General features: G+C 41.7%; 1 protein-coding gene and 1 non-coding gene across 4 annotated transcripts; one reads left to right on the forward strand and one right to left on the reverse strand.

The window, feature by feature from the left end:
- Window positions 1–3,748: 3,748 nt before the first annotated feature.
- On the forward strand, window positions 3,749–24,083 carry CD1H11orf97 (chromosome D1 C11orf97 homolog). Of its 3 annotated transcripts, none has more exons than XM_078433941.2 (4): window positions 3,749–4,082; window positions 9,060–9,164; window positions 20,085–20,277; window positions 23,767–24,083. In XM_078433941.2, exons 1-3 carry the CDS (start codon window positions 3,932–3,934, stop codon window positions 20,261–20,263), a joined length of 435 nt encoding a protein of 144 aa, XP_078290067.1. In that variant the 5' UTR covers window positions 3,749–3,931; the 3' UTR covers window positions 20,264–20,277; window positions 23,767–24,083. The 3 variants fall into 3 exon arrangements, with proteins under 3 accessions (XP_078290067.1, XP_078290069.1, XP_078290068.1); XM_078433943.2 differs by having other exon boundaries at window positions 20,085–20,193; XM_078433942.2 differs by having other exon boundaries at window positions 3,755–4,082; window positions 20,085–20,210.
- Window positions 10,920–11,107, reverse strand: LOC132662674 (U2 spliceosomal RNA). Its single transcript, XR_009602687.1, has one exon. It is a non-coding gene; the product is annotated as a U2 spliceosomal RNA (small nuclear RNA).
- Window positions 24,084–24,478: the final 395 nt, after the last annotated feature.

Here is a 24,478-nt window from a genome sequence, read left to right on the forward strand (position 1 = left end):
GGCTCTGAGCTATCAGCACAGAGCCCAACATGGGGCTCTAACCCGTGAACCATGAGATCATGACCTGAGCTGAAGTCTAAAGCTTAGCTGACTGAGCCACCCAGGTGCCCCCGAATTAAAACTTTTTAAAATCAAAGGACACTATCAACAAAATGAGAAGGCAGCCCATGGAATAGGAGGAAATATTTACAAATCATATATCCTATAAGATATTAATATTCAAAATATATAAAGAACTCCTACTACTCAACAACAACAAAGAATCCCACAAGCAAAATACTTGAATAGCTATCTCTTCAAGGAAGATATATAGAGGGGCGCCTGGGTGGCTCAGTCGGTCGAGCGTCCAAACCTTCATTTCAGCTCAGGTCATGATCTCAGGCTCGTGGGTTTGAGCCCTGCGTCGGGTTCCAGGCTGAGTGTGGAGCCTGCTTAAGATTCTCTCTCTCTCTTTCTCTCTCCCACTCCCCTCTCCCCTCCTTGCACGCTCCCTCTCTTTCAAAAAAAATAAATAAATAGAAAGAAGATATACAGATAGGCTATAAGCACATGAAAAGATGCTCAACATCACTAATCATTGGAGAAATGCAAATCAAAACCACAAAGAGATAACCACTTCGCACTCATTAGGACAGCAGACTATTATTATTTCTTTTAAAAAGGAAAGTAACAAGTGTTGGTCAGGATGTAGAGAAACTGGAACGAACCCTTGTACGTTGCGGTTGGGAATGTAAAATAGTACAGCCGCTTGAAAAAGTTTGATGGTTCCTTAAAAAGTTAAACTTGGAATTACCATATGATCCAGCAATTCCATTGTTAGATATGTACTCAAAAGAATTGAAAGCAAGAACTCAAATAGATAACTTGTGTATCAGTGTTCATTGCAACATTATTGGAAACAGCAAAGGTGGAAACAACCCAAACGTCCATCAACAGATGAATAAGAAAATGTAGTATATCCATACATTGGAATACTATTCAACTTTAAAAAAGAATGCAGTTCTTATACATGCTATGACATACATGAACTTTTAAAACATTATGCTAAGTGAAATCAGCCAGAAACAAAGGGAAAAATATTGTATGATTCCACTTATATGAGGTACCTAAAGACAAATTCATAGAGACAGAAACTAGATTAGAGGTTCCCAGGGGCTAGGAGAGGGGGAAATTGGGAATCATCATTTAATGGGTACAGAGTTTCTGTTTGGGACACAGTTTCTGTTTGAGAGTGGTATCGGCTGTACAACATTGTGAATATACTTAATTCCATTGAATTATATGCTTAAAATTGGTTAAATTTTATGTGTATTTCACCACAATAAAAATAAAGCAGTTAGACCCCCGATTTCCCAATTCTGAGAAGCTAAATGAATGACTTCCCACCCGAGCAGAAGACTGGAGGTAAATCTGTGGAGGAAGCTAAAGAGAGGCCTTCTGGACTGGAAGGTACAAAGCACAATTGAGCGCAGGACCACCATACCAAACAGGGAAATTTTGTGAATATTTTCATACTTCATGTTGAGCCCTCGGTTGTCTTTTCCCACTCACTTCCCGGGGCACCAACACCAGACAGACACCCTCCGGCAGGGAGACTGGAGGAATCACTCCACGGAGAGTCAGAACAGTTCAAGAGATAAGAACTTAAAATACTGACATCATGGGTTCCATAACTGAACGTCCCAGGCAGTCACCTATCACTAAAGCCCGTAGTTAGTAAGTCCCACTATATGCACAGATTCATATTTTCCACTGCTAGATAAGGCAAGACAGTCAAAGACCACTTGAAGATTGAGGATGATCACCTACTAAGACAGAAACCAAAATAAACAGGAATAGGTATCTTGGAGGAAGCAGCAATTATACAAGAAGAAACTAACATGGGAACTGAAGTATATCGTTAATATCCTCAGAGACATAAGATATTGTACCATGATACAAGGCCAAGATGTTTTGTAAAAAGAAACATTCAGAGGGCTCTGAGAAATTAAAAACATGACAGCAGAAGTGAAAAATAGAATTTAGAAAATAATATTGAGGAACTGTCCTAGAAAATAGTGTAAAAATAGACATACAAGACAGGAAAAAATAGGTCAGAATAGTAGATGACAAATCAGGAGCTCTAACATACAAATGATAGGACTTCCAGAAGAACAGAGAAAACAAAGAAATTGCAAAAAATAATTCAACAAAAATTCCCTAAAATGAAGGACATGAATTTCTAGATTGAAGTGATCTGTTGAGTGCCCAGCAAAATCGATGGAAAATTTATCCATATCAAGATGTATCCTCATGAAATTTGAGAATAATGAGAACAAAGAGAAGATACTCCAAGTTTCTAGAAAGAAAACACACACAAAAAAACAAAAAAACAAAAAACAGGGCCTGTACCAGCGGTAAGGAATAGAATGATTCTCTATGGCAATATTAGATACCGGAAGACAATGACTTTAAAATTCTGAGGAAAAATGATTTCCAATCTAAAGTTCTTTACCCAGCCAAACTTCCACATTAGTAGAAAGTAAAATAAAGACACTTTCAAACTGATAGGACTTGGACATTTTATCTTCCATATACCATTTCTCAAAATGCTACTGGGGTCAGACTTCACCAAATAAGTGAGTAAACCAAGAATGAGAAAAGATGGGATACACAAAACAAGGGATCGAATGCAAGAGACAGCCAAAGGGAAATCCTTAGGCAGCAGCTGTGCAACTAGAGGTCTAGAGAGCAACCAGTCCAACCCTTTTTAAAAAAGATAAAATTGACAAAATTGCTCATGAGTTGGAACATATTAAGAGAGAGAGAGTTTAGGAATCCATCGGTGATAAGGACATTAAAAAGCAAGAAAATTAAAAACAAGGGCAGTTACCAACCCCAGGAAGTTAAAATGCTATTCAGAAGGGAAAAGTCACCATAGTATTATTATATAGCTCAGCTGTGACTAGAGTTAACTTAGTCATGGTAATACAAATGCTCTGGCCAAAATTTTGATTTATCTTTACTAGGGGTTTGAGGGGGCAGTGAATATATGGGAGGTGAGGAAAAGGAAAGAAAGATAAAGCCTTATTCTTTCAAAGTAGGAGATCAGCATATGATACCTAAAACTGAAAAACCTAAAAGCATCAAAATAAACACTTGGTTACCTGGTTGTAAATACTAAAGTGTCAGCCAAGACATTTATGTAAAATAATGCACATTTACTCCTCATAAAAGTAACACCACATCGTAATTTTATTTTTCAATGACTGCAAAAACAAAACAAAAGCAACCTCATGCTCCAAATAAAGCTCTAGGTTTTCCCGTTTGCTACTCAAATCAAATTTCTCTGAATTCGATATTCTCATCTGTAAAAATAGTTACTATGTATAGATTGAAATAGATTGTGAATACAAAAGTTCTTGAAAACTGCAAGAGTTGCTTAAAAACAACTTAGAATCCAAAAGTTTGGGATCCTCCACATGCATTTATTTGATCACGTGTGTAGCAGGGAGCGAGACAGGATGAGCTCAACGCACGTGAAACTAGCGACCTTACCATGAACTCACCTGTCTAGTACCTGCTCCTACTCCTACCTGCTCCAGGGGGTGATCTATTCTTTGGGCCTGTGACCTCGGACAATTTCCTTAGCTTTCCTGAATCTCAGTTTCCCTACCTGGGAATAGTAAAGCTACTCCTGCGAAGTGGGAGTGAGAAACAAACGAAAGCCTAATGGAAAGTCCTTTGTTTTGGTGGGTAGGTAATCGATGCTCCCTAACTTCAGGGCCGCCCTGGGCGCACGGGACACCAAGGGCCGTGGAGAAGCACCCTGAGAACTTCTGCAGCCGCGAAGATCCGCAGTCACTATGGCAACCGGAGACGCCCGGCGTTCCCTAGGTAGCGCGCGGAGGAGCGGAGAAGGCAGGGGGCAGCCGGCGAAGATGCCCGCGGCATGAAGCGGGAGGAAGCGGTGGCGGTGACCTCGGTGGCGGCGCCGGAGCCGGGCCGCGACGGGGAGCAGCCTCGGCCGCCGGCGGGACTGGGGTGCGGGGCGCGAGGGGAGCCCGGCGGCGGCGGCGGACCCCAGGAGTCTTGCAAACCATGTGAGTTCCCCTCCAGTCGCGCACCCGGAGCGGAGGGACGTGTGGCGTGCAGAACGCGTGAAATGGGGACTGGGTGGGGACTGGGGGGAAACCGCAGTGAGACTGGCTGGGGCCAGAAGGGTTTTGGAGGGAGGGGGCAGAGCTGCCATTTCGGCAAAGGCAGGGGAGCTGATGGCACTGTGGTCGAGAGGATCAGGTCCCTTTCCCCAAAGCCTGTTTCACAAAAGGCTCCCTGAAGCCCAAGTAGCCTCCAACCTATAGGTAGTGGCATTGGCCTGGAAGGTATTGAAAAAAAAAAAGTGTGTGTGTGTGTGTGTGTGTGTGTGTGTGTGTATACGTGTGTATAAATTATAAAATTGTAAATATAAAATCTGCATAGAAAATAAAATTATAAAATCATAATTATAAAAATCTGTAATATATAATATAAATTTAAAATTGTATATAATAAATATATAAGAATATATTTATATATTTATATATAATAAATATATATAAATAATGCAAATTATTTTATATACTAAGTATATGTAAATAATATATATTTATATATAAAATACGTATTATATATTAATATATTGCTATATAATTCTATATGTTATGTACAATTATGTATTATATATTGTATATGAATTATTATTTATATCTAAATAATATATATTAATTTCTATATAATAAAATGTATAGACATTTATAATCTGTATATATATAAATTATACACACACACACACACACACACACACAGAAATACGTAGATCATTTTTGCCAATTCCTTTATTTTACAGACCAGGAAACTGAGGTCTAGATTAGAAGAAATGAAGTGACTTTCCTACAGTCGTTCAGTCAATGCCGGAGAAATACTTAAAATACTTAAACTCACATCTGTTGGACTCTCAGTTCATCAATTGTTACTACCTGAGGCTTTTAGAATCTCACAATTATGGGCCACGTTTCAACACACGGTTTCCTCCTTTGCCCTGCCGAACACACAAACAATATTCGAGTGGGTAAAGGCAGCTCTGGTCCAGTCACCACCAACCTGGCTGAAACCTGAGTCTGCTCCAGACCTCAGCACTCATCCATGTTGTTCCGTGAATTTGCAGATATTTCACAGCCCACTTGTGCTCTACAGGTTTTCAGTGAGTGCTGAGGAATGATGATGGTGAATATCATAGGCCAAAAGAGGAACACCAGCAGTTTCTAGCCCTTCTGCATTGCCTCCTTGATTGCCTCTCTAGGGACCGGCCTCAGGCTCTAGCAGTTCCTTCGGTGCCCAGGCAGACCCCAGGAGGGAGGGGTGGGCTCAGCTCCCCTGTCTCAGGGGGCCACACACTCTGCTCCCAGGACACCTCATTAAGGACCCGCAGAACCTGTGTCTCCTAATGAAAGGGCCTCTTCCCTCAGCATCAGCCCCACATTCCTTGGATTATTATCAACAGCATGGAGGGGTCTTACTTAAAGCAATGAAATCTAGTATGTTTAAGTATACAGTATATTTAAGTACATCCTTATTCTGACTGAAATTCCATCTGGGAATTTTCCTTACTGCATGTCAGGCATTGGGCAAGCTGCAGAGGAGTACCGAATTAAGGCATGTGTCCAAACTTTCAGGAACTCACAAAGTCGGGGGTGGGGCATGTGGAGTTCTTGCTTCAGCCTTCCGGAGAATCTTCTCTGAAGGCCTCAGCCTAAGTAGAGCCAGGCTATTCACACCCATATGAAGTACCCATTCAATTTTCAAATGTTTTTTGGAAAGGTCTTCAGTCTCTCTGTAGTTTCTACTCCCTCATCACAGGTCTGATCTGAAATAGACAGAGATGAAATGAGGTCCTTTTCCAATGAAACACCCTTAAATTGTATGAAGGTGGATATTTGAGCAGCCACCAAATCTTTCATAGACTTCAGTGTCATCTTTAAAACTCTTTGGAGCTCTCTCACCGTGCTGGCTAACCTCTTCCAACATTCTCCAGTTTATTAAATCACTGAATCCAGTATTCCAGATGTGATCAGATTAGGCTAGTGTGGTGGACGATAACCTCCCTTGAGCTGAACCTTATGCTTCTATTAAACGGATCCAGGATCACATTAGCTGTTTTGGGAGGCACATTGTATTATTAATATACATAACAAATGCAGTCTATGACATCCTTAGTTTCTCTTTCCTCTTTCGTCCAACTGAAAACATTTGGACACTTTTCCTACCTTATATTTATGCAGTTAATTGTCTCGTCCTAAAAACAAGTTAGTGTATTTATCTCCATCAATACCATTTTGTGAAATTTAGCATTTCGTTCCTGGTATGCAAGCAGCCCGTTGAGTCCTGAGTTTGCCATTCAGCAAGTCTGTGCCATTCTCACATTTGGTGAATTTATGGGCAATTCCTATACCCAAATTAGGAGGTGGTTCCAAGAGTTCCGAGTAGAGCCTCTAGAAGACCCTGATCTTTGCCATGAGTGCTCTGCCTCCTACAAATACACTTTATCAAATGCCTTTGTTGAAATGCGGATACATTATGGCTGCAACATCCCCCTAATCTAGCTGGCGTAGTAACTGGGGTTTGGGAATCAGGTAGGCTTGGCTTTTAATTTTTATGACTAGTTTTGTGATTTCTGAGAGTTGCTTTCTCAACGATCAAATTAGGAATAATTATCCCTGCCCATAGAGTGATTTTGAGAACGAGAGATAATATATGTAAGATGCTAACAACATCTGTATGGTAGCATTCAATAAATTATAGCAATTGTTAATTAGCTCTTAACAAAAGAAAGCCATTTAGTCTGGGATAACATGGTTTTAAGTAGGTCCTTAAAACTTGGTGATCACCGTTCTTCATTGTCTGTGACTCACAAGCCATCTGTTGACTAACCCACGCAAAATGTTGAAGATCAACATCCAGTTGCTATGTCAGAGTTTGTAGAATTTTTTCCTTTTTCCTTTTTTCCTTCCTTCTTTCTTTTCCTTCCTTCCCTCCTTCCTTTCTTCCTTTCCTCCTTCCTTCTTGGAGCAGGGAATATTTGCCTAGACTAAGCTCTTTACCACTATAATTTTTAACAGTTCCTCAAAACCTTTGATGATTTCCTCCAGAAACTCTTGTAGCAGCACAGCTGAAATTCGTCAAGAGACTTGAACTTAGAGCAGGTGATCTCTTCTGTACTACTGACCGGTTACAGGATTTTCTTCCTTCTTAGCCATGGTTCCTATACCCTTTCCTTCCTTCAGCTCCTAATTTAGCCAAAAACATTTAAACCAAAGTTAAGATTGAGTAATGCTTAACTGCCACCTCCCATTCATAGGACTCCTAACTTTTGGGAAACAAACGTGAGACCCAGAAAGTGTCTAATTTTACCTTGTTCATGTTTGAGGGCATGTTTGAGTTTTCATGACCAGGAATGACCCACATAGCCAGAGGCAACTGGTCTATTACCCCATTTGGACCAGTCTGTACACAAGTCAAATCTATTCACCAGTGTATCGGTTAGTCTGGAAAAGATGAGGCACATACCATTGTGAGTTAAAGTCACATCTTAAAATAGCTAAAGTATTTGGTTGTTTAGGTTTTCCATGATTCCTTGGATTGAGCTTTTGGGTATTAAGACCAGAACTACTTGTTCCCTTACATTGACAAGGCTGCATTGGGATTCATGCACAAGAATAGTCTTTGAACTCTATCTAATTTAACAATGCTGAGTTCTGCTTGAACACATATTTGGTCTATTATTGTGCCAGATTGTGTTCTAGGACTCGGATGGACTGAACAGACAACATTCCTGCCCTACAGTATGTATGGTCTGGTAAGGAAGGCATATATTCAACTAGTAGTTACGTAAATAATGGTAAATAAAGCAAATGAAGCCATATACAAATTGTAATAAATGAAATAAAAGAAAAGAGAGTATTATGAGAAAAAGTAACCAGGGACATTTCAAGATTGTAGAGTCAGGGAAAGTTTCCCCAAAGAACTGACATTTAAGCCTGCACTTGAAATTTGAGTAGAAGCTACCCAGGCAAAAATATTAGGAGAAAGGCAGTTCAGGCCAAAAATAGAATGTACAAAGGCTTTGATGTGGGAATGGGCAGAAGGGCCATGATGAAGCTCAGAGACCAAGAGAGGGGGGGCTGACAGGAGAGACTGGGGAAGACAGTGTCAGCACAGAGCTCGGGGCGGGGGTGAGCAGAAGAAATATTGCTAAAGTGCTTAGAACAAATAACCCAGTCCTCCACAATAGCAGTGATATCCTACAGGGCCAGGCTTAGAGGCCAGGAAAAAGTCATATGTCCATGCGTGGTTCATTACTACAATTCAGGTTGATCTGTAAAAGTAATGATTAAATAATGCTGGGGCTGTTCTGTGTCGTGTATCTGGATTATAAACTTCATGCACACATCTGTCTTATTCATTGCTAGGTCCTCTGCCCCTAGCCAAATGCCTGGCACAGAGTAGGTCTTTACTAAGGGTTTATTGAATAGGGGCTTCTCGGTGGCTCAGTTGGTTAAGTGTCTGTCTCTTGATTTCAGCTCAGATCATGATCTCACGGTTCATGAGTTTGAGTCCTGCATCGGGCTCAGTGCTGACAGTGTGGAGTCTGCTTAGGATGCTCTCTCTCCTTTTCTCTCTCTGCCTCTCCCCTGCTCTCTCTCTCTCAAAAAATAAATAAACTAAAAAAAAAAAAGGATTTATTGAATAAATGAGTTATCTTGAAGCTAACGAAGGAAACTCCATCTATTTCTTCATAATAACTGAAAGAGGTATCTGAAACTCACCACAAAAGTTCAGGAATTATGTGACAGCAAAAAGTCCCAAAAGAACCAAAAATTACAATGAAAGGGATTTTTCCAAAATAGAGCCTCAGGAGGAAATCATCTGCTCTCTGTATGGAAGGATGTGTCCTTTTAGAAAATAGTTATTCAGTAGGTATAATGGCCAGAAAGTTGGGCGTAATTTATGATAAGTAACTGATTTGATTCATGTCTTTATAGGGAAGAAATTCTTGTATTCAGAACCACATAAGCGAATTAAGGAAGTACTGGAAGAAGAACTTTATATTAAAAGAGATGAATGCCACATTAAAAATGCACCTGCAGGTAATCTCAGTGACAAACGAAGTGTAGTTCTGAAATGAAACTGAAATTACCTATTTGATGGGAGAGTGATTATTTTATCGATTACAAAACCATGACTATCAGAAGAAAAACGGATCCTTGGGAAATTCTTGAGCTAATTTTATAATTAGTTCACCTCTGTGCAAATAAGCTTATATTTAGGAAAAAAATGAGCTGGGCGTCAGCATCTACATTGCTGCCCCACATTTTTGGTGGAGTTATTTAATTTAATGAGAAGTAGAATTTTTGCCAAGAAAAGCACAATAACATCTTCAATCTTTATCAATATAGGTATGACCAATAACAGTGGTTCCCAGAGTTTAGATTTCATCAGAATTACCTGGGAGAGCATGTTAAAAGCAGAATGCTGGGACTCATTCCTACAGTAACTGGCTCAGTAGTTGGGGGGTGGGTGGGGAATGGGCGCAATTTGCATTTCTACCGAGTTCACGGTTGATGTGGAGGCTGATGGCGCAGGGACCAATTTGCAAAATTGCTGACCCAGAAGAATCGAAGTCATTTAAACAGGTCAAACAATCGGGGTGCCTGGTGACTCAGTTGGTTGAGTGTCTGACTTTGACTAGGGTCATGATCCTGCGGTTCCTGAGTTCAAGCCCCGTGTAGGGCTCTGTGCTGACAGCTGGGAGCCTGGAGCCTGCTTCAGATTCTGTGTCTCCCTCCCCCTGCCCCCCCCCCCCCCACTCATGCGCATGCTCTCTCTCTCTCAAGGGTAAATAAACATTAAAAAAATTTTTTAAAATAAACAGGTCAAAAAACCATCCAAGAATTTTATTGTATATACACATAGTTTACGGGTTATATGGTCTGGGTATTGATAGTTCTCATTGATGGTTTGGGAAAAGATAAGCTCTAGAAGCCCAGAATCCCTCACAGATGTTATTTTGGAACCACTGGAGCCCCTCGTTTTCGTGATTCCTTCTCAGTGACTACTGGGTGCACATTTCATGCTTTTCAAACAATCAGGTTTTTATTGCAAATCTCTTGGGTGCCAGCATTCCTAGAGGAAAGAAAAGAACTGTAAGATGTGACTCCTATACTCAGAGAACTTGACATTTTCTGAGGAGGATTGTTGAATCCCCAGCGGGGCCCAAATTCTCTAAGGATTCCCAAGAGCTGATGCTGCAGGCCCAGAAGTGCATTTTTTCAGACTCTCCAATTTTTTTTCCCACTTTCCATCACAGAACCAGTCATACAAACAGATTTTAGGCCTCCTCTATTGCCCATTCTTACGAAAGGAGAGACCAGCAAAAATGGCCGGTTTTACTGATACTGTGTCTGGAAGGAAAATATAAAGTCTGGATGCAGAATGCTTCTACTAAACTGCTTCTCTGAAACTCTGCCCATATGTACAATTTCCCTAGTGGTTAACAAAATTTTTAAGTCTTACACTGTTTTATTTTGGGGTTATTTCATATACGCGCTTATAAATCTATAATGTATATACTAGCTAGATATTGTATTATTGTTATTGGTTACAATTGATTTTTTTGACAATATAAGTGATTAGGAAATATGATATGATTTATAAAAAATTCATTTTTCTAAGCAATCTTTGCAAAAATATCCTTCCTATAAAATAAAAATGCTTGGGCTGCATTTTTTGAAACAGCCACCAGAGGTCGCACATAGGGGGGGTCTTTTAGTCCAGACCGAGAACAGACTCTGGAAGATTAAAGTTTTATATATTTTTATTTTTATCTTCGTTTATTTATTTATTTTGGGTTCACCATTCCTGGAGATACTGCGATACCAGCTCGGTGTGTGGACGGAGAGAGCTCCTATTCCATCTCCCTGCTCCCCAAATCCACTTAACGTACTGTCCTCAGGTAGAGGACTTACCAGGTATTTTAACTGACCAGAACACACGCTGCATTTGATCTTAGCCAAAAGCCCGAGAAAGCGATGGAAGGTTAAGTTTTAAAGGGGCTTTGCTTATGGAAAACAGGAACTACTGATTTTTTTTTTTCTTTTTCTGTTCTTAAAAAAAAAAAAAAATGAACAAGGCTGGCAGCCCTGTGTCCTTGGCCACAACAGGGAACTGGCACAGGGAGGGTGCTTAGTCTGAGTGTTGTCGCTCTGGGCCAGCCATTGAGCCTCCTACTGCGGGGTTTCCAGTGACAGTGACAGACTCCTTTGAATACACGATGAAAGCGATCACTTCTCTTTCTGGAGAGCACAGCTTGTCCCATACACGCAGAACTCTGCATAAAATTTTTAGGGGCTAGTGCGGCTTCCATAGCAGCTATTCCTACATGTTAACGGTAAGGACACTAGACCCGTTGCTTCCACTGCTGCACTTACTGTTTACTCCTTCACCCACTGCAAATAGGCTTCTGTTTCCGTGAATCCAAGGAAACTGTTCGTTTCCAGATGGTGAGTGACCTTCCTCTTGAAGGTCAAATCCGATAATCTTGAAAGTCAAATACAGCCCCCAAACTCATCACACTCAACTTCTCTGTAGCACCTGACGGAATTGTTGACTCCTTCCCTTTGAAAAGACTTTGTCCACTTAGCCTCCGGGTCACCATGCTCCAGTCTCCTGGTTTTGCTGGTGCTACTCTTTGTCACCTTTGCTGGCTGTCCCTCCTCCTCACCTCTAAACTTTGGAGAGCTCAGTCACAGGCCCTACCTTCATTTCTTGAGCGATCACATCCAGCCCCGCTGCGCTCATGACTCCAAAATTTGTATCTCTGGCCTCTGCTTTTCCCCTCAGATCCCCAAAGCATAACTTAACTTCCCACCTGGGTGTCCGTTAGGCCTCTCAAACTTAACGTGTCCAGAACAGGACTCTTATTCTACACCACCCTTCAACAGCTCTTCCCCATCTCAGGAAATGACATCACCATCCACTCCATTGCTTAGGCCCAATATCTAAAAGTCAAATCTTCAAACTTCCTATCTAGTCCCTTAGCTAATCCTGTTAAGTCTACATTGGAAATACATCCTAAATCTCCCCAACTGCAACCTCGTCCAAGCCCCTTTCATGTCTTCCAAGCCCAGTAGTAGCACCCTATTACAGCTTCTACTGCTGTCCCCCCCCCCTTCTGTTCTCTATACAGAACCCAGAGGGAGCTCTCACAACATAACTCGTCGCACATCACCTCCATACTCAGAACTCTCCGATGGCTCCTTATTATTCTTAGACGAAATCCCAGTCCCCTTGTGTGGTCTGCTCAACTTTCTGAACTCAACCCTTATGCTTCCCCGCACATCACCTCCATACTCAGAACTCTCCGATGGCTCCTTATTATTCTTAGACGAAATCCCAGTCCCCTTGTGTGGTCTGCTCAACTCTCTGAAGTCAACCCTTATGCTTCCCCACCCCACCGTAGCCACACAGATTTTCCTGATGTTCTGGAACATGCCAAACCCTTTCCCACCTCAGAACCTTTACACTTCGCCCAGACCATCAAATGTCTTTCTCCCTTTTCCTTCAAGTTTCAGCTCAAATGTCACCTTCTTGGAGATAACATCTCTACCAGGTTAAAATAGAGACTACCCACTCCTCCAATTACTCTCTAATGTTCTATACCACTTTCTTCTTTCTGCTCTTTTAAAAAAAAATTACTACCTGTAATTAAGTATTTATTTGCATACTTCTTTACTGACGACCTCTCCCACATAAGCTATATGAGGATGGGGGCTTTATTTTGCTTACTACAAATCCTCATAAAAGCCATGCGATGTAGGTATTATGATCCCCATTTTATGGATGAGAAAACTGAGATTTTGAGAGGTTTTTGCTGTCCAAGGTGATGCTTTAAGTGGCAAAACCAGATTCCAAACTCAGGTTTGACCCCCAAATCCCATTGGCTTTTATGCACTATAGTGTTTCCATGTTATGACTAAGTTCCATGGGTACTGTTCTGCCCGTGACTGGCTTGAGATTTCTGCAACATGAGACATAGTTGATATGTCAACTCATAGATGAGTTCTCTCCTTAAACCTCGTTTCTTCCTCACACTCCTTGATACTAAAATGTCCTTATTCTTCTCTCACTTCTCTGCATGTTTCTTTTCATCCTCCTTTAAGAACTCTCTCCCACACATCCTCATCATCAAATATTAGTGTTTATCAGGGTGTTACCCACAGTTTTCTAAATCTTGTTCCATTGGCTTTCCCTGGATCATCACCACTATTCCCACTCTTTCTACCACTACCTCATTATGATGTGCCTGTGTCTGAAATCTGTGTCTCCAGGCTAAGTTTCTCTTAGTGGATGTCCCATGTCCAACATCAGCACATCCCAAACAAAACTCATGCTTCTCCTTGGTTTATTCCTTCCTATATATCACCTATCCCAATGCATGACGTGGCCTAATGTCCAAGTCCAAAACCAGAGAGCCACCCTCCATACCCACTCCAGATCACCACGTCCCACATCTAGTGATGCTGTCGGGGGTATCTTAGTTTGGGTCAGGATCCCTAACTGTTGACTCCTCTGGCAGGTTCATCTTGCAAGCAGATAGACATATTTATTTGTTCTGCATTGTAATTTTTGAATATATGAACCAGCTGTCAACATTTCAAAAATCAGGACTTTTTACATACAAATCTAGATGTTTAGATTATGTTGGGTGAAGAGGGAGAAGGGAGGAGAGAGAGGTGTGACGACCAAGTTGACATTCACACCTGGCAGCAGTGACTGGAGTTGGGTTATGCCACCCTAGCTGGCCTGCCCACTCTGTTCCCCCTTGCGTGTGAAGTTCCCCAGTCAAGTGGGGCATTTCACAAGCTATGTTCACACATCCACTGCAGACTTTCTCCTTTCATGGTGGAAATGGGAAAAAATGTGTTTCTCTGGCATCCATGCCTCCAACAAAAGTAGAACAAAATAAGAGTAGGAGAGCCAATTATTTCTTACCTCTGGCCTGCTTTAAATAAAACGTCTAACTAGTAGATATATTATATATATACATATATATATATACAGATATATACGTATATATCTACATATATGTATACATACATCTACATATATACAGATATATATATAATATATACACGTATTATATATATTTGAATTTATGACTATAGATAAACAATCTATACTATTTCTTAGACATACCCAAGTCTAGGAGGCGCCTGGGTGTCTCAGTTGGTTAAGCCTCCAACTTTGGCTCAGGTCATGATCTAGTGGTTCGTGAGTTTGAGCCCCCCTTTGGGCTCTGTGCTGACAGCTTGGAGCCTGGAGCCTGCTTTGGATTCTGTGTCTCCCTCTATCTGCCCCTCCCCTGCTCTCACTTTGTCTCTCTATCTCTCTCTCCCTCTCTCTCAAAAAAAAATAGACATTAAAGAAAATCTAAAAATATCTGAATTCTAAATATCTAAATCTAAATTCTAGGGACCCCAAGGTATATATGCATGCATGCAAGCATATTTGTGTAGCAAGGGTTGCATTAATTGGGTTTGTTTGCATTCCACATCCTCTCACCACAATCGGATTGAGGGAAGCGAGATTTCAGTAAGCATCCAGGCTGGAGTTTCTCTCAACCGTCGATAAAGCACCAAAACGCCAGGTCACGTAGCAAAGGGTGAACTTACCAAACACCTTAGGCCATTTATCAAGAGGGGGGTTGGCCTGAAGTCAGGCAACTTAAATCATAGCATGTTTTGTTTGTGACCGAACTAATGATGACAATTACGGAAGTGCCCAGAAGCAGTGGACTTCAGTTATTTCTGTGCTTTTTCTCTTTTCCTCTGGTTGAGTGAAATCGGTGTAAGATCAAAATTTTCTTTTTCTTGGGTTGAAGGAAGTAAATAAGAAGTCTAAGATGCATTAATTAGGTTTTGTGGACGTGTAACAGAGTAAACATTGCCCTTATTTTGGAATACTTTTGTTTGGGTGGCAGTAGGAGATTCAGGTTTGTCTTCTGGAGCCTTCAGCGAAATGAGCTACCTAGTTGTTCATGTGGTCGTGTTGTGGCAGCAGTTACTAAGAGTTGTGACGACGGGGGGCCTGGGTGGTGTAGTCGTTTAAGAGCCTGACTTCTGCTCAGGTCAGGAACTCGAAGTTCAGAGGTTGGGGCCCTGCATCCGCCTCTGTGCTGACAGCTCAGAGCCTGGAGCCTGCTTCGGATTCTGTGTCTCCCTCTCTCTCTGCCCCTCCCCGTCTCATACTCTGTCTCTCTCTCAAAAATAAAACAAACAACAAAAAGAGTTGTGACGACATTGACATGGGCGAGATATCCCAGGTGGTTGTTACCCCTTACTTGGATCTGGGGAAGGACATCAGTGACCACAGGAAACATGGGCTTCCAGGCTGCATAGCCCTCTCTTCTCGGGGATTTCGATTCTTTCCTGGCTCCTTGTACAGAGATAGGTGGGCTCAGTGAGAAGCATTGGAGGCTGGGGTAAGGGGTAGGTGTGGGTCCAGGGTGTCTACATATATATGATGGTGGTGGTAATCATAATAAGTATTATTAGCAACTAATAGTATTATTATTATATTTTTGCGGTTTTTATAAATTATATCTTTCAACCCTTGCAATGACCCTGCACTCTTATTATTCCCATTTTGCAGATCTGGAAGCTGAGGCTCAGGGAGGTACAGTGACTTACCCTTTGTCACACAGTGCGAAAGGCTTTTCAGAAGCTGATGTCCTTGCTCTCAGCCATTGGCTTATAATGTCTCTTTTAAAACATAAGATTATTGGGGCACCTGGTGGCTCAGTCAGTTAAGCGTCTGACTTCAGCTCAGGTCATGATCTCACAGTTTGTGAGTTCGAGCCCCGCGTTAGGCTCTGTGCTAATGCTCAGAGCTTGGAGCCTGCTTCAGATTCTGTGTCTCCCTCTCTTTCTGCCCCTCCCTTGCTCGCACTGTCTTTCTCTGTCTCTCAAAAAAATGAATAAATGTTTAAAAAATTTTTTAAATATTAAACATAAGGTTATGTTTTCTGAGGTTATTATTATTGAAATTGTATTGGTAGCAGATAGTATTCTCTTCAGTAAAAGAAAAGCTGTCACAATCTTTTCCAAGTTCTGCCTCAAGTTCAAACTTGAGGTAGAACAGTCTTCAGAGGATTTACACATTCCTGCCAGAAAGGACAGGGTCTGGCCTCTACTCAAAAACAGTCTCATTATCCTGACAAGCAAATGCCATTTTCTGCTCAAATCTTCTGTCAGATGAGAATGGAGTTTGGGGGGTGGGGGAGGGCACCTGGGTGGCTCAGCCAGTGAAGTGTCCAACTCTTGATTATCGGCTCAGGTCATGATCTCATGGTCTGTGGGATCGAGCCCCACATTGGGCTCTGCACTGACAGCATGGAGCCTGCTTGGGATTCTCTCTCTCCGTCTTTCTCTGCCCATCCTTCTCTCTCTCTCTCTCTCTCTTTTTCTCAAAACAAATAAACTGTAAAAAAAAAAAATTAAAAAAAAGAGAATGGAACTCATGGGAAAGTTCCAACTTATGGAACGTTCTGGATAGGTAAGAATTAGCCTATATCATCATGCACATATTCTTAGTGACTCCCTGAAGATTTCCCCCCTCCTTACAACTTTTTAAAATGAAGAGGTAAGCTTGTGAAACAGGTATTATCATTTATCATTTTACCATTTATCTTAAAACTATTTCTACATTTCTAAGAACTTCTGCAGAGGACTTTGTGGAAATAAATTAATGTTTTAATGTAATGTTTTCAAGTTGCAAGAGCTTTTATATTTTCCTGGCTACAACCTGCAGAAGTTATAGTAATCATGAAAAATCCGATTAATAACACTTACTAGTTTTCTGTTACACAACATTACCTTTTGCAATGACTTTCCCAAGTGTCCTGCCAAATCCATTAACTTGTGTCTATATGTCCCAGAATGCATAAAAACTTAATTTTCAGCTTTGCTTATTTATTACATTTAGTACCAATTTAGAAAATGTAAAACATCGCTCGGCAAGTGTGGATATGTTTGTTATTCATTGATTCATTCAACGAAAATATTTTGTGTACCTACAATGTAAAGGAATTTACTAGACACCAAAGGCACGTTAAGGTAATTACAGAGCCTAGGAGTCACCAAAGATGAATTTAAATTGCTTAAATTTTTCTTCCTGTGGTCAAATCTCTTGATGATATTTACACAAAGGAAGCCCATATGATATGGCTCTAAACTGGCTTTTCAAGCTCCAGTATTCATTACTCATAAGCAGAGACAGCTGAAGGGAACGAAAATATTTTTGAAGGGCAAACTTATCTTCCCTGAAAGACCAGGCCAGGTCCTCCTGGCTAAAATTTCTAGCATAAAGTCATGGTTTAGTAACCTTAACATTCAGGACAAACACACACCTAGAAAGGTCTCTGAGTAGAAGGGGTTGGGGGCAGAGAAGGGAGGAGGGAAGAAGACGCTCCTGAAGATTCTGAGCTTCCAGAAGGGATTGAATTGCTTCCTCTCAGCTGCCCTTTCCTTTCCGGGTTGTGTGCCAGCCCTGTGGTCTCCCTGGCCCTCCTCCCCTCTTTGTCTTTTCTTCCTCCTCTTGGAATGCACATGCCCAGAACTGAGGGAGTTGGATTTCTCTTTCAAGAAGCTGCTTCAAAAGGCACTTGTGCTTCTTTCTAGGCTTTTTTAAAAAAAAATTTTTAAAAACGCTTATTCATTTTTGAGAGAAAGAGACAGAGCATAAGCCGGGGAGGGGCAGAGAGAGAGGGAGACCCAGAATCTGAAGCAGGCTCCAGGCTCTGAGCTGTCAGCACGGAGCCTGATGCGGGGCTCGAACCCACAAATTGTGAGATCGTGACCTGAGCCGAAGTCGGAAGCTTAACTGACTGAGCCACCCAGGTGCCCCTCTCGGCTTCCTTTTCTCCAGTTGAACATATCACCATCTGTAACTTCTTCATCCAAACATCAAGTCAAGTCAAAGCAGTGCTGTTTTTTTTTCCCCAGCAGCCTCTTTCCCTGAGTACAATAAATACTTACACATAACTATATTTTGCTTTGATTTTTTTGTCACACATTACTGAACATCTGCATTTGCATTTGAGGTGTATTCCCCAGTAAGTTGTAAACCTCCAGATATTCCTGTGATTGCATTTGAAAGCTTAGTATTAGATTAGTTATAATTTTTCTATCAAATTTAATGTGGTTTTTCTACATAGTTCTGCCTCCTGATTTCAAATGGTTTTTCATTAGCCAGAACTTCCCACAATGTGGAACAAAACTAAATCTTTTCCCTTGGTTTCTTTAAAAAAAATTTTTTTTTGATGTTTGTTTATTTTTGAAAGAGAGACAGACAGAGGGTGAGTGGGGGAGGGGCAGAGAGAGAGGGAGACACAGAATCCGAAGCAGGCTCCAGGCTCTGAGCTGTCAGCACAGAGCCCAACACAGGGCTCGAATCCACGAACTGTGAGATCATGACTTGAGCCAGTCAGGTTAGCCTGGTGGCTAACCAACTGAGCCACCAGGGCGCCCCTATTTCCTTGGTGTCTTACCAGTTGTTGTACACAGGGGGTATCTAATAAATACCTGTGAGCTCCTAAATCTGAAAGCATATTACCCAGAGGCTAGAGAGCAGCTCTTTTCTGTCTCTAGGCAGGATAGAAGAGGAGGAAACTGGGTGGAACAGTGCGGAAAGATTTAGGTTAGGTATAAGGAACAGCTCAAACTTTGTAAGGTCTTGACAGAAGGAGACTGTGGAATCTTCACCGAAGGTCTTTGAGGGAGGGGGGAAAACTAACCTTGCCGGCTTCAGCGACTCCATTCAGGAGTGGGGAGGGAGAGGCAAGCGCTGACAACCTGCTTGGTGAGTCAGCTCATGGATTGTGCCTGTGGAAATTGAATCTGAGTCCCTGCTTGGATAGGAAGATTATTGTCCCTGTAAAACTAATAGCTACCATTTATTGAATGCAAAGCACTTTATTTCATCCAAATCCTATGATAATTCTTCAAGCTAAGTGTCATCCCTATTTCAAAGCTGGGGAAACTGAGACATCGTGGGTTAAATGACTTGCCCAAAGTCATACAACTGCTAGGTGGTGAAGCAAAGGCTGAAACCCAGATCCCCCCACCCCGAACCCAAACACTGTGCCCCTGATCACCACATGGCACAGAATCCTTTAGGGAGGAATCAAATGTTAGCGTGGAGACCAGTGGGCCGCCGTGGACCTGTGGAGAATACTTGGCTCTAAGATTTGTAGCTTCAGAAATGGTAAACACAACACATGGCACTAACCTGAATAACCTTACTTGACTTGGGTCACAGTTTTCTGCACGGTAGATTTTTACCAAAAGCTTGTTGATTGACTCTCGAGAGCCAAACAAATGCTTTTAGGATATGGAGGACGATCCAGTGCAAATCAAGGAACTAAAACAATACTTACCGAAGGATGTCAGGATTTAAAACTGCCGTCTGCTTTGTATCAACGTGTAGTCGTCACGTTCTGAATATTTTGCTACGGTGTTTTTGCTGCGAGCTGGTTGTTTCCTTCAAGGGGAGATTAAATAGCATCGAGTGCAATGGATTAGAAGATTGTTGAATGTAGTTGATGATATGGTAGCTTTTAATTATATTATCTTTGGAAATGTTTGCACTTCTAGGAAATAAATCCGAATCAGATAGGGTTGGCTGCATGAAGTCTATGTATTAACTAATTTATTACTGATCCTTTGTGTTTTGTTATGTATGTTTCTATATTGACTTTTCATCTATTTCTTTAGGGCCAGTTAAATTATCTAATTAATAGCACTATAGAGGTTTAATTGCCTGGGGGATAACTGAATGAACAAACTGGAATAAAAGATCAAATACTAAAGACCTTGGGTGGTTTGATTAATCACACAAAATAATGCTCCACCCAAATGACTGGAAAAATAATGACCACATAAATACTTGTAAAACATTTTGCGCTAAAAAGAAGCTAATAATTGTCATCTTGCTTTTGAAAATATTGACAGTGGCCCTGGAAGGGATTTGGAGCATTAGAAGGAATCTCCCTGTGGGAGTCTTGAAGCCAGGACTGCGGAGCAGAAACAGTATGCTGCCACAAGCCAAGTACTATTCGAGGCACGGAGGGCTGGGAAGTAAGATCCGGACACTCCTGACTTCTGCTGAAGCCCCTGAGGGCGCCGATTAGTTCACAGACCAGCGGTGCATGCTTTATTTCAAGTTCTCAATCAGAATTCAATCTTCTTTTGGTTTGCTTCTCTCAGGTTGCCTTTAGCTTAGCCACGTAACTTCAGCGTGGAACTCAAACAGTAGCAATTCAGCTAAGCAAATTATCCCACCGCTAGGATAGAAGTTCATCCTCTGAGTTGTACTCCTGACCCTTTCCTTTTTATCTAAGGAGGCCTTTGTGGCACACAGCCAGCCTCGCTGGGGAGGCATCTTGGGCTGTCCCTTTTTCCAGACGGATGATCTTTGCTTACCAGTGGAAATGGGGAGAGGGAAGAGGAGGGAATTAAGGAAGAATCAGACTTCTACTTTGCTTGGCTCCCTTAGTGTCACTCCATTTGAGGTAAAAGGCCACCAAGCTGGGCCCAGTGCACTGTTCCTCACAGACACACATAAAGGTTGAAACAAAATATTATTCATTCCTCACTGTCATAGTCAGTGTCTGCCAGGAAATTGGTGGCAGGATGTGGAGAAAGCAGGGGTCTTGGCATGGAAGCGTAAGTAGTGTCCAGATATTCTAGGGACCTGAGATTCGGTTTACAAATCCTAAAAGTAGCTCTACAAATGGGAGGTTGCCCTAGGATGAAAAGAGATAAGTGAGTAAAAATGCCAAGCTTGGGTAATGCTGTGTTGTACTTATAATTCCAGACTCCTTATGTATAATAATCTCCTGAATTTTTACAACAACCACAGGAAACAGGTACGATTCATTTGATAGGTTAGGCAACTGAGGCACAGAAAGGGTGAATAATTTACCCAGAGCCACTCAGCTAGTGAGTAGAGGTTCCGAGATCAGAATCCAGACGGCCAGTCTCCAGGGGCCTTTAACCACTAGATATTAGAGCCTCTCTGAGTCAAACTGAGCTGGGGAGTCTGTTGAACTTAAGAGTGGGGTGAGAGCTCAGAAAAAGTGGCACAAAGGAGGAGGGTTTCCTGGGAGGCAGTCTCTAGGATCTGATTCAGTAGGGAGAAAAATGCAGTCACTAAGAGACAGAGACACAAGGTTAAAGAAAGAAAGAACCCTGGTTACTAAAGGGGATTCATTGTAGCAAAAAAGGACCAGTATGGAGACATGGGTTCAATAATAAAGGACTAGTGGCCACCATTTGCCATGTGCCAGGAACAACAGTTAAGTTTTATATAGCTATGTAATCCACATGTTCACATAAGATGTGAGCTTTAATTTCCATTTTCCAGGTGAGAAAACTGAGGCACAGCGACATTACATTACTCAAGATCCTGTGTCTAAGAGGTGGTGAGCCCAGCACTACCAACCTGTGTCTGTCTGGTTTCTGGGATGATGCTCTTAACCTCTGGGCCATCATGGCAGAGAATCTAGTCACTGACCCCGAGGGTGGAACCAGAGTGGGTGGGGTTCAACAGGCTGAGGGGATGTGGGGTTAGGATCCTGGGAGACGGCTCTACTCGAAATCCACAAAGATAGCAGTGTCCTGAAGTAATGTTGATTCAGCTCATGTCTGGGCCTCTTGCCCATTGGGGGCTGTTTATTTCAACCTTCCACCCAATTTGTCAGGTTCTAAGTATAGTGGGTAAATTCATCATTCCAAGAAAACTCACAAAGCAATTTATTTGAAAAAGTGAATAATTTGCTAAATGCCATATTATAAGACTGGTTTGAAGAACAAATTACCTTCACTTGAAGACATAAAAGTCCAACAGATGACCCAATTCATCAGTTGGGGACATAAGATTAAAAACACATGTGTTTCATTTTGACCATGATTGCATTATTTTCATCTGTACAAGTTAGGAGAGACTTGTTTATTGCTCCCCCTCATTTTCACTCATCCACACTTCCTTCCTAGCAGCCTCTAGGCCTCTATCGACAGCCCAGGTCAAGCACTAACAGTGATCATAATATCTTAGGTTATTATATCTATATAATCTTAGATTATAATTATTATAATCTATATATCTTAGATTATATATCTTAGGTTCATCTCTGTAAGTTATCAGCTGCGTTTTGCCATATGAAATCCTACTATCTGCTATACAGATCACAGCTGATCATTCTATGCGGACCAGTTTGGTAACAAGGAATTAGACTCTTCTCATTATCAATGAAAAAGGTAGACGCGAGGCACAGAAATATCATAGATGAACAAAATCCACAGATAGTTTTTAAAAACTGATCAGCAGTAAGGCATACGTATCAGAAACTCCATGAAAGCACAAACCACGTCTCTTCCACTAACGACCACGTACTTAGCAGGGTGCCTGGCAAAGTAGGTTCTCAGTCACCTTTTGTCATGAGAATGACCAGTGAATGACGAACCAGGAAGTACATGTTGGATGCCTACTCTATGTTCAGAATCATCTTGCTGCTAACTCACATGTGTCTCTCCCTCCACAAAAGTATATGGTTTTCCCTACTTGAGCCTGCTAAATTAAATAGAGTGCAAAACAGAGGGAAAAGCGAGGGGACCTATTGATTTTAGTGTGTTCGTCATGCAAAGTTGCATGTATTGTATAACAGCTTCGAACTGATGCTTTCAGTGACAGGTTTTCCACGGATTACAATATTTCCAGGGACTTCTCCCATAGAGTATACTTCAGTTAGATAACTCAGCGGGTCCTCACCGCCACCTTTTCCCTATTCACTCGTGCTTCTTTTTCTCTTCCTCATGCACAACATGGTCATTGTAGTTGTGACTCTTCCAACATTTAATACACGCGCCTTAAAATTTAAATTTAGAATCACGATCATCTAATTGTACTTCTAAAACACGCTTCTGTTTGATACTGTGAAGCATCCGCTACCTTCCTCAGACCGACAAGTTTTATTCATGTCTTTGTATCGTTTCTTTCTTGTCGTGTGGCATATAACAACAGCAGCTAAAGTTGTCCAGCCCAGCACTTCTGAAGCTTTAATGTGCCTACAAATGACATGGGTGTCTTACTAAAACTCAGACTCCGATACAGTAGGTCTGGGGTGGGCTCTGGGATTCTGCCTTTCTAACCAGCTCCCGGGTGATACCAACGATGCTGGTCGGGACACTGTACTCTGAGAATTGAGGGTCCGGAAGACTGAGCGGCGGGTTCTTTAATTACCTGGATCGCACGGGTGTGGCTTTTACACTCTGCTCTACCAAATGAAGTGCTGTTGGGAACATGAAATCAAATTTAGATTAAAAGGGGGTTGGGACTGGGGCGCCTGGGTGGCTCAGTCGGTTAAGCGGCTGACTTCGGCTCAGGTTGTGATCTCGCGGTCTGTGAGTTCAAGCCCCGCGTCGGGCTCTGTGCTGACAGCTCAGAGCCTGGAGCCTGTTTTGGATTCTGTGTCTCCCCCTCTCTCTGACCCTCCCCCGTTCATGCTCTGTCTTCTGTCTCCAAAATAAATAAATGTTAAAAAAATTAAAAAAAAAAAGGGGGGGGGGGTTGGGACTGAGAGCATTTCCCCAGAGTAAAAACTTGCTTATTTATTCACTATTTTCTTTGCTCTAGGATAAGATGAATACATTTTTCCAGTGAGAAGAAACTTCCTTCTCCTGATGCCTGAAAAAACAAGAGCCCGAGCTTGTTTCACAGTTTAAGATGTGTAAAAAAAAAAAAAATGTATGTTAGTCTGTAATTCTAATTATTGGTATTAATTCCCCTCTATAAATTAATCCGAGGCAATGGAAGACTATTGGCAAAGTTTGCTAAGCACCTGGAAACAAGGAAGAAGAATATTATATTTACTTTTAGTTGGCACATTTGGAATACATTGAGTTGCTAATTTAACTTATTTTATTAAATGTGTGAAACATGATAAAAACAAAGGCATGTTTATTGAGTCTTTACTTCGAGGTAAATATTATAAACCTTAACCTTTCCCTTAGTATAAGTATGTTCATCCATTAAAACAAACAAACAAATGGGGCCCCCCGGGTGGCTCAGTGGGTTAAGTGGCCAACTTTGGCTCAGATCATGGTCTTGCAGTTCTTGGGCTCGAGCCCTGCATTGGGCTCTGTGCTGACAGCTCAGAGCCTGGAGCCTGCTTCGGATTCTGTGTCTCTGTCTCCCTCTGCCCCTCCCCCACTCACACTCTGCTTCTCTCTCAAAAATAAACATTAAAAAAAATTAAAAAGAAACAGATAGGGGTGCCTGGCTGGCTCAGTTAGTAGAGCATGCAGCTCTTGATTTCGGAGTTGTGAGTTCGAGTCCCATGTTGACA

This window comes from Panthera onca, chromosome D1 (genome assembly GCF_046562875.1).
Source record: "Panthera onca isolate mPanOnc1 chromosome D1, mPanOnc1 haplotype 2, whole genome shotgun sequence".
Lineage (NCBI taxonomy): Eukaryota > Metazoa > Chordata > Mammalia > Carnivora > Felidae > Panthera > Panthera onca.